The following is a 10,629-nucleotide window of genomic DNA, read 5'->3' as shown; positions in this document are numbered from 1 at the left end:
GCAGCAGCGGCCCCCGCCGTCCCAGGGCGCAGCCGGCCGAGGCCAGGGCGGGTCGCCACAGGCCCAGAGGCAGCAGCAGCCGGGCGGACCCCAACAGCAGCAGCAGCAGCGTCCAGCAGGGGGCGCCCCGGGGCCCAAAGCCGCAGGTGGGCCAGCGCAGCAGAGGCAGGGCCAGCCGGCCAGGCAGCCCACCCAGGGCGGGCCGCAGGGGAGAGGACCCCCCCAGGCCCAGGGAGGCCCCCGACCCCCCACCACCCAGCAGCCGCGTCCGGTTGCACCAGGGCAGGGGGGCCCAGGGGCCGGCAGGCCCCCCATCCAGCAGAAACCCACCCCCCCTCAGAAGCCCAGCCCTGACCACCCCGCACTGAAGTAAGCAAAATACGCTTTAAATTATGGTGATAATAACAACAACGATGATGATGATTATGATGATAATAACAACGATGATGATGATTATGACGATGATGATGATGAGGATGGTGATGATGATGATGATGACAAAGATTGCCATGATGATGATGATGATGTTGATGATGGTTGTCATGATGTGCGATGCACCGCAACAACACTGCCGTGGTGTTGTTGCGGTGTGCGATGCAGGTTGTATGGCATGAGAGGAGAACCACCAGCAGTCTGTACGCAACAGCCACTCTCAGCACTCTCACATTATTATAGAGCATTAGTCACTGGCTTTACATAACTCCTGGATTCAGTCACTCTTATTAAAGTATGCCACACAACAGCTGCTCTCATATTTGAACATAATTCTCTAGCTCAGGTAGCTCCTGGCTTTAGGTAGAGGGGATCACACCTTTACAAAATAGCTATAGGGTTGGAGTTCTGCAGATCTGAATAGAATAGCTATAGGATTGGAGTTAGTTCTGCAGATCTATACAGAATAGCTATAGGATTGGAGTTCTGCAGATCTATTCAGAATAGCTATAGGATTGGAGTTCTGCAGATCTATCAGAATAGCTATAGGATTGGAGTTAGTTCTGCAATAGGATTGGAGTTAGTTCTGAAGATCTATACAGAATAGCTATAGGATTGGAGTTAGTTCTGCAATAGGATTGGAGTTAGTTCTGAAGATCTATACAGAATAGCTATAGGATTGGAGTTCTGAAGATCTATACAGAATAGCTATAGGATTGGAGTTCTGCAGATCTATACAGAATAGCTGTAGGATTGGAGTTCTGTAGATCTATACAGAATAGCTGTAGGATTGGATTGGAGTTCTGCAGCTCTATACAGAATAGCTATAGGATTGGAGTTCTGTAGATCTATACAGAATAGCTGTAGGGTTGGAGTTAGTTCTGCAGATCTATACAGAATAGCTGTAGGGTTGGAGTTCTGTAGATCTATACAGAATTGCTATAGGATTGGAGTTAGTTCTGGCCCAGTTCTGGTGCTGATCCGATACCAGATGTGACCGTGTGTTTTATGTCAGCTATGCCCCTAGATGGGCGCATCTTTCACATGCGAATCCCATTCAAGTCAAAACAAAAGGAAGCACAGCTTATAACGTGTCAGGCAAAATTACATTAAAGACGATAAAGTGATCATAAGACGTTTCTAAAGATGTTAAATTGGACATTACACAATCTGAAGGGAGATGATGCAGCGTAAATAGGGCCGGGGTGGACTCCCTCTGTGTCCTTCTCCAAAACATTAATGGAATGGCTACTGTATGGCTACTTAACCAGTGGTTTCAGACTTTGTCGCAAGGGGGTCGATAAATATTTGGCCATAAGAGTTTAGGGTGCGTCCAGACAGGAGAACTAATTGCTAAATAAAGTCCCAATTAATAGCTTTCATAGGCTGTCTGTCAGGCCAATCAGTGACATTGTCTGTCTGTCAGGCCAATCAGTGACTTTACGTGTTTTATCACGTAGCTCTGAGTCTGCTGATAGGAACCCTCCCTTACTGCCATCGAGTCATCACACGTGTGTGTGAATGTGTGTGTGTGTGTGCGCACGTCTATATGTGTGTGCTCATGGGTGTCCATACGAGAATGTGTGTATGACACCTCTTTTATGAGATTGTTTCATTGGACTCAGAGCCATATAAAGGTAGAGTTGTGACAACTCCATTGACGCTAATGTTCCATTTTTTTCCAACAATGGCAGCTAATGGAAGCCTCATAGTTCCCGGAAGTTAACAATTAAAGGAGAATTCCGGTGTGATTTTGACCTAAAGTGTTTTGAAACATGATACCGAGTGTGAACGTTTGTCTCATAGCCCATCTCGGCTTGTCCCCTGCACTCCGGAATCTGGCGCTAGTTAGCCGATGCTACCAACAAGGCGGACAATGGTGGTGCCTCGGCATCGGCATAGCCATGCAAATAAATCACTGTTTTACACCATTTACGAGGCTCAATGTATCTCCACACTTCATTGGTAGACTTCCAAGGGCCCTGACATTTAAAACGAGACATTGAGAACTTTGAAAAAGCACTGGTAGTTTACTTACAAGACGATTTATACAGACAGTATCTTCTCGAAGTTTAGCGTTTGCAGCCATCTTGAATTTAGTCACGATAAGTCGAGCGACGAGTAAGAATGAACAGGTATGATAAAGGATCAGATTCCAAAAATAATTCCATGGAAATGCATGGATTCCAGTTGCTGCTACTAGAAGAAACTGTAATCCATGCATTTCCACAGAATTATTTTTGGAATCTGATCCCTTATCATACCTGTTCATTCTTACTCGTCGCTCGACTTATCGTGACTAAATTCAAGATGGATGCAAACGGTAAACTTTGAGAAGATACTGTCTGTATAAATCGTCTTGTAAGTAAACTACCAGTGCTTTTTCAAAGTTCTCAATGTCTCGTTTTAAATGTCAGGGCCCTTGGAAGTCTACCAATGAAGTGTGGAGATACATTGAGCCTCGTAAATGGTGTAAAACAGTGATTTATTTGCATGGCTATGCCGATGCCGAGGCACCACCATTGACCGCCTTGTTGGTAGCATCGGCTAACTAGCGCCAGATTTCGGAGTGCAGGGGACAAGCCGAGATGGGCTATGAGACATACGTTCACACTCGGTATCATGTTTCAAAACACTTTAGGTCAAAATCACACCGGAATTATCCTTTAATAATAGCAGCAGTGCAGTTACAGCAGTATAGACTGTTTGTAGCATTTGTAACATTTCAGACTCAGATTTACATTCCTTTGCCTCATCCGAATAATAATAATAATAACAGTAATAGTAGTAAAGTAATAGTAGGCTATCAATAGCATAATAAACGATGTATGTATCGACTATGACTTTTCTGTTGCTCAGTCTTTATCAGTTCCTCATCAAATAAATTAAAAGAGGCTAAAAGCCCAATAAATGTTCCACACGTAATAGCCGAATATAAGATAACCCTTGCCTATCCCATTTCAATTAGGCAGCACTACCCCAGATAGCAAACATACACTGGGATGGAACTGGGCCACACCTACCACAACGTCCGGCACGGATCTGCATAATGGACCTGATCCGGCGTCCAAACGCACATCGGTCCAAAACTGGTCTGGATCCGTTTGACGGATCTGGTTCCAATAAGGGCTAAGACTGGCCCAGTTCCGTATGATAGTCTGTGTTACTGACGTGTTCCAGATCTGCTTATCATATGCAATACGGGTCCGCTTATTGTGTGTGGTACGGACCCGTTTATCAGATATCAGCTGGCTTTATTTGACATGTGAAATGTGATTGGTAATTAATTATCCTGAAAAATCTGTTTGCTACACATTTGCTAACAGGTTCGTTAGGTTCACCCAGGCTTAAAGGAATTATCCGGAGTAAAATGCACTTTAGATCGATTTACGGATGATTGGGGGTACATACGTTGAGTTGACATTAAAATCATGTCATTCGGATGTGTTTTGAGGAAGTTCGATTGTACCGTTTTCAGTCACACAACTCGTAGCCTGGAAGTGAGCAGGGCATTTCAATTTCGCCGCTACAAAACGCTATTTTTATACCTCTTCTACAGTTCCAAACAACATAACACTTACGTGGTAGTGAGTAGAGGGTCCCTAAAGCCAAACCGAAGTATCCCGAGGTCTTTATGTGGTCAAATAGAGAGTCCAGAATGAATTTCATCAAGCCAGTACCTTTCCGGAAATGTTGCCATCTTTGGTGTAGGAGTCTTATTGCTGGGTGTGTTGTAACACGCTCTGGAAATTCACAATTTCGTCGCCGTTTAAAAAAAAAAAAACATAGTCCAGTATTTCTTTCGAAATTGAAATGAAGTTGTTTGGACTGGACTATGTTTTTTTTTTTTTTTAAACGGCAACGAAATTGTGAATTTTCAGTGCTCCGGATACTCCGGATAATTCCTTTAAGTTTTTGCGTTTAGTAGGCCTACAACTTTTATGACGTGACGTTTCTTGGGCATTTAGCTTCACCGTTACAGTTGTAACGTATGCTCAATGCTCCTAGGCTATGGATTTAAGTGGCTTAAAGGCAGCAAAAGTGGGATATAGTGCAACTGCTTGCCCAAAACAATTCCTCCATAACTGTGTATTTAATCGTTTGATATGTGGATAACTTTCAGTGGCGTAAACAAAAGGTAAAGATTTTGTTATCACAAGGCTAGCTGGTTCGTTATATGGCGAAGCATAGCCAACTTTGTTTGCAGCAGTGACGCTGAGTTTCTTGTTAACATTGTTGGTAACTGTCAGGGAATTTAACCCCAACATAACAAGAACCACAACACGTAGTATGGCTTTGCCCACAAACTCTGGTACCAAGAGGAGAGCCTATAATGTAAGGAAGAATTCCTCACACCATCAGTCTCTGACTCTGCAGCCCAAAAGCTGTGTTTTTTATTGTACAGATGCACACAGAAAATAGGAAGCAAGACATAGCTACTTCATTGTGACATACTCTTATCTCACCCACACACACACACAGACAGGGTGCAGTTCCTGTCTGTCTGGGTGCACACTTAACTTGTACTCTCTGTTCTTAGAACTCAGCACAACATTTAACTTGAACTCTCTGTTCTTAGAACTCAGCACAACAATATTTCTGCTTACACAAATGGTTATACAATGATAATTTCCTTACAGTAACGTAAACGTTTCTTCAGTTAGGAGCAGTAGCCTACTGTTTTTTTATGTTGCATTCATTTTCATTGGCAAAAGTTAGCCTAATATGCATGAGAACCTATATAGATTTGAGGGAGCTGCAGCATCAGCACGGTCATATTAACACAGCAGGCACTAGCCCAGTGAAGGATCGTGTAAACCCCATCCCCAGAAACCAGTTTTAAACCAAGCTTGCACTGATATGATGCATGATCCCTGATCAAATTGCTATTTTCTGACAGGATGAGCACAACCATGCAGGTTCTCTGAATCTCAATCTCTTTAGCCTAGCATCTTAATGCTGTATTCACAGCACGGTGAATGACAAACGGTGACAAAATGCTGTTGTTTATGAGTTCATAGCCTGGTTATTTATCAAGGACTATATCACATAGGTAATGCAACGGTTAAATTAACATGCCCACCATTACACTGGATGTTAGAAAACGTTTAAACTTTTATTCTCCCGAGACGCTAGCTACTTAAGGTAGTTCGCTCATTATCTCAGATCAGTGAAGAACTTATGGCAAGCCGATTGAGCATTTATTCTGATATCTTAATATCAGGCATAATTGTCATGTACATGTAAGCCATTTTTGTCAACTAGTTAACTAGTGAGCCATGTTTGTGTGAACTAGTTAACTAGTGAGGGCAAAATATGCACGCTAGTTAACTAGTGGGAGCCAAAAGGCTCACTAGTTAACTAGTGAACACATTTTAGCTTCACTAGTTAACTAGTGAGAGCCAGAAATGTCTACTAGTTAACTAGTAAAGGCCAAAATGCATACCAGTCAGCTAGTTGAAGGCTTTTGGGTCTCACTAGTTAACTAGTGACAGCCAAAAATGTGCACATGTTTACTAGTGAAGGCAAAACACCTCACTAGTTAACTAGTTGCAGTAGGTCAATGTCACTAGTTAAATAGTAAACCATAAATGGCTTACTAGCTAGCTAGGTGATGGCAGTAGGCTCACTAGTTAACTAGTTGATGCATCATTTGTCCAAACTAGTTAACTAGTGAGGTCATAAATGTATACTAGTAAACTAGTTCAAGACAAAATTCACACTAGTCAACAGTGTTGGGAGGGTTACTTTCAAAACGTATTCCGTTACAGAATACAGAGTACATGCCCAAAAATGTAATCTGTAACGTATTCCGTTACGTTACTCAATCTGAGTAACGTATTCTGAATACTTAGATTACTTCCGCATTGAATTGGATTTTATAAGTGTAGGAATGCGGCCATCAAATACTGCTTAGGCCTACTAAACAGGCCTATTCTGGTGTGTTCTTCTGTTGCAAATGGCTGAAGTGTTAGGCCCACATAGGAGAATGTAAAGTCAACTAAGCTACCTGATACAACTTTAAAATAGCAAGGTGACCACTAAAACTACTGTACAGCAGGCGACTAGGCTAATTAAAACAAACTAAATAAATAGGCTACTTTAACGGCGTAGCCAGAAAATATATTAGTGCCTGTGAGATTTTTCGGTGGCATCAACCCAGTACAAGTGAGGGGCGCATATGACAGGTGGAACGCAAATGACCTGTAAATGTAAACACTATCTAGGCTACTGTATATCAGTGCTCTCAAAATGAACGTGATTGCGTAATGATAATCAAAAACCGCACGTTAAAATATGCTATAGCCTACTCGCAAGAATAATTCTTCAGAGGCTCGATCACCATATCATTCATTTTAAAACGTAGGCTAAATGTAGATCTAATTAGAAAAAAAAATAATCCATAAAGCTATTTTAAGTTAGAATAAAAAACGTAGAATGCAGTGCCTATTTTAGAGATTGGTTTAATTGTAGGCCTAGGTCTAAATCAACACGTGAACTAGGCTCTGTTTATTGATTAGCAAACTGTGTAACCGATTGGCCGAAGTAGCCTGAGCTATTAATACTTGGGAAAATATCCTTTGAACAGACATCAGGAACCGCGATCAGTGAGGAACAGGAGTTACCTCCACTTACTTTAATCCTAATTTGCTGTGCAAACAGTCATTTCAGGGTCTCCGATGACGCGTCCATAATGCGCGCTGGCTGCGTTTTGAGGCTAGTGCAAGACGGCGGGGCTTGGATTTAAACATGGAAATCATAGATTGCTTTTAGGAGCTTCTGGGAAATGGAGTTGCCTTAATTTATTTAGAGAGTGAATAAACTTATGAAACAGAGAAGTATCGTCATGTAATCCATTGGTTTCAACAATGTAACTGTATTCTAAATACCAACTATTTAACTTGTAACTGTATCGGAATACAGTTACTCATAATTTGTATTCTGAATACGTAACGCCGGTACATGTATTCCGTTACTCCCCAACACTGCTAGTCAACTAGTGGCACAGAATTCAAATTAGGAGGCGAAGAATTCTAGAAATAGAGGCTTTCTATTGGCTCCCTATGTCCAAATAGAACATGATAACCAATCACAGTGCAGAATTTCACGAAATCCCACCCACAACATTTGCATGTGGCACACAAGTTAACATGCTGGCCAAAGGTACTCTAGCTAGTAAACTAGTGGCTTCAGTGTGACACATGTAAACTAGTGAAGGCAGAACTGCTCACTAGTTAACTAGTGAAGACACAAATGTCCACTAGTTAACTAGTGAGGTCTAAAAAGTGTCACTAGTTTACTAGTGTGCACCAAAACACCCACTAGTGAACTAGTGATGGCAATTTCCATTCGACTAGTTAACTAGTGAGGTGCAAAAAGTGTCACTAGTTTACTAGTGTGCCCCATGTTGGGGAGAAAACTCAAACAAGTTAATGTTAGACTTAGACTAGCTGTGTTACAGTTACTCCTTCCAAAATTAAAATCTCCATGCGCTTTTGTAGGCTACACGCAGTCTCAAAAACACTGTTCTTGAGTCACGTACTAGGTCATTTTTTTATAACGATAATTTAGATAGGCCTAGGCTACACTTATGGGGTGGGTGCTATTGCGCTTTCTAAAGAATCTCCCGTCTTGGTTTTGTACAGAAATTAATATTAAGTGACACATAAGTAAAAGGGAGAAAAAAAAGGTCCCCTTCCGATATTTAGCAGGCTACGGTCTGGAATTTAATTTAATATTGTTGTAATGGTAGGATAACTACACAGTTTACACAATAATTACGCTGTGTTATAAAAATTGTAATTCAATGCATTTATTGTCTGTCAATTACCCAAAATTGTGGCTCTGTCTCTCATTGAACAGTAGCTTATTTAATGCATTCTAATCCATTGTCAATCACTTCCGGGAACTTTTTGAAGTTTACATGAACCACGTGACCTTAACAAATTATGAATACCCATTGTCGCAACTCTAACTCAACTCTGATTGGACTGTATGAAACTGGAGTCCAGTTGAGAGCACCAGCTGCCCTGTGTGGCGGGCGGACACTACGGCTCTCCTGGCGGCGTGCATGCCTGATGAGTCCTGATCACGTCTGCATCCAGGCACTCTCACGCGCCACTCTCCGCCATACCTCTCAGAGAGCTCAGATCCCACCCAGCGTCCAAGTCTGCCACGGATCTGGGCCACAGGCCACCCCCATCTGGTCCAGCTCCGGCTCAGATCTGTGGTAGACTCGGATGCTATAATCTGGGTTTATGTCCAGATGGATTATTTGCCTTTGGTTGTCAGCTCCGGTATGCTTCTGTGTTTCCCTGATCTCCTCAATACGGGTCCTGCACAGTGCTGCCCCTAGTGGCCTGGCAATAGAAATAGAAAATAGAGATAATAATAGTAGATAATTATTTAGTAATTTAGTAAATTAGTAATAATAATAGATTTAGACTTTCTATTGCTCTGATAACCTCTCTAATATCTATGGCATCACAAACACATTTATAACAAACATTTATAACTATATATATATGTGAACAATTACTGTTATAAAGTATATACCAGATATTAGATGTGGTCTATAATGGCAAAAGCATAAAGCATTGTTATGACATCATAAGAATGTGATTGTAACATGCCGGCAGGACCTGGATTGAGGAGCACTGGGAGGATGAACAGTGTTTCAAAGCATGCAGAAAGAGAGAAAGAACAAAACCTGCACACACACACACACTATCGCACAAGCACACACACACACACACACACACACACACACACACAAACAAACACTCACTCACCCACACAGATGCACACACATACATACACACACACACACACACACACACAGACGCACACACACAAACACACACACATACACACTCACTCACACACAGACGCACACACACACACACACACACTCACACACACACACACACACACCCTAGTCAGTGTCTTTCTCTCTTGTTCCATGTTGCCATCCCATGACTTGTTTGCTGCATGAGGTTAATAGGCTCTTCTCCTCCACTGCCGCCCCCCTCCTCTCTTTGTAGCAAGTCGCAGTCTCTGACCAATACCTTCAACATTCCAGACACGGCAGTGCCGGCGGGGGCGGCGGGCCCGCGCCCAAGCCTCAGTCAGGATGAGGTGAAGGCTGAGAGCATCCGCAACCTCCGCAAGTCCTTCGCCAGCCTCTTCTCCGTGGAATAAGCCCCTCCCCTCACATCGCACTGCACAGACTGTGAGACTGACGAACAGACAGACGGACCAATAAGCAGACAGATTGACCGACTGACTGACTGACTGACTGACTGACTGACCACTTCTAAGCCAGTAGGATAGATAGCCCAATAGAAAGCCACCTGGCCACCATGAGTGTTTTGTGTAATTTGAATCTCGTTGTCTTCCGCCGTTCGTTAAGATATACAGATTCACTGCCGATTAGATTAGAGGCCGAGGCCCAGAGACGGATGCCACTGGGCCCAACGGAAACATTCCTGGTCCTCTTGGATCTGTGTTACAATGGATTTGAAAATCACCTAAAAACACAATGTCACACAAACACAGACACATATGCACCCAGACACACACACACACACACACACACACACATATATACACCCAGACACACACACACACACACACACACACACCCAGACACACACACACACACACACACACACACACACACACACCCACCCACACACACACACACACACACATATACACCCTCACACACGCACATTTACACACTATTTTGATTAGATGTCAGAATGTGCACTGTAGAGTTTAGTGATGAGTCGTAGTGGCTTGACTCTGGGGTCTATAGATGAAAAATAATTTCAATAATTCTCTTTGTGAAACCTTTCATCAGGTGATTTACTTTCTGCAAATGATTAGGCCATTTTAATTTCTTGATGCTTTTTGGATCAAATCTTCTGATTCAACCTCTAATCTGTGGACGTATCTGATGAATGGTGGCCAGCCCTTTTGGGAAACACTGAGAGCAATTATGGCGTCTTTAGTGAGGGAGCTCCACTGGAAAGATCTCCGCTCGCAAACGTTTGTCCAATCAAAAGCTTTAACGATAGAATGTTGTGGTTTGTAAGTGCAGTCCACTGAGGTGTTGTGGCCTCTACAAACACCAACACCAAACACACACCTGCGATGACCCAACGGGCACGAAAGAGTGCTGCTTCGTGAACC

The 10,629-nt window shown here is 42.8% G+C and overlaps 1 protein-coding gene across 2 annotated transcripts in view; it reads left to right on the top strand.

Annotated features, from left to right (window-relative positions):
* Positions 1-9,633, top strand: part of syn1 (synapsin I) — a 35,210-nt gene extending 25,577 nt beyond the window's left edge. Inside the window, exons 12-13 of one of the 2 annotated variants that reach the window (XM_076269712.1) lie at positions 1-369; positions 9,429-9,633. The exon at positions 1-369 is cut by the window's left edge and continues 208 nt beyond it. In XM_076269712.1, the coding sequence (XP_076125827.1) occupies positions 1-369; positions 9,429-9,633 (574 nt within the window). Of the gene's footprint in view, positions 374-9,428 lie in introns of those variants that run through there. The other variant, XM_076269713.1, reaches the window with a different exon arrangement.
* The last annotated feature ends 996 nt before the right edge of the window (positions 9,634-10,629 follow it).

The sequence above is a fragment of the Alosa pseudoharengus genome, unplaced genomic scaffold (genome assembly GCF_046254945.1).
Source record: "Alosa pseudoharengus isolate Yale_2024_CS ecotype anadromous, Long Island Sound unplaced genomic scaffold, YU_APseudo_1.1 YU_APseudo_1.1_scf_6, whole genome shotgun sequence".
Lineage (NCBI taxonomy): Eukaryota > Metazoa > Chordata > Actinopteri > Clupeiformes > Clupeidae > Alosa > Alosa pseudoharengus.
The sequence above is the reverse complement of the archived record's forward strand: the minus strand, read 5'-3'. Positions and strand labels throughout refer to the sequence as shown.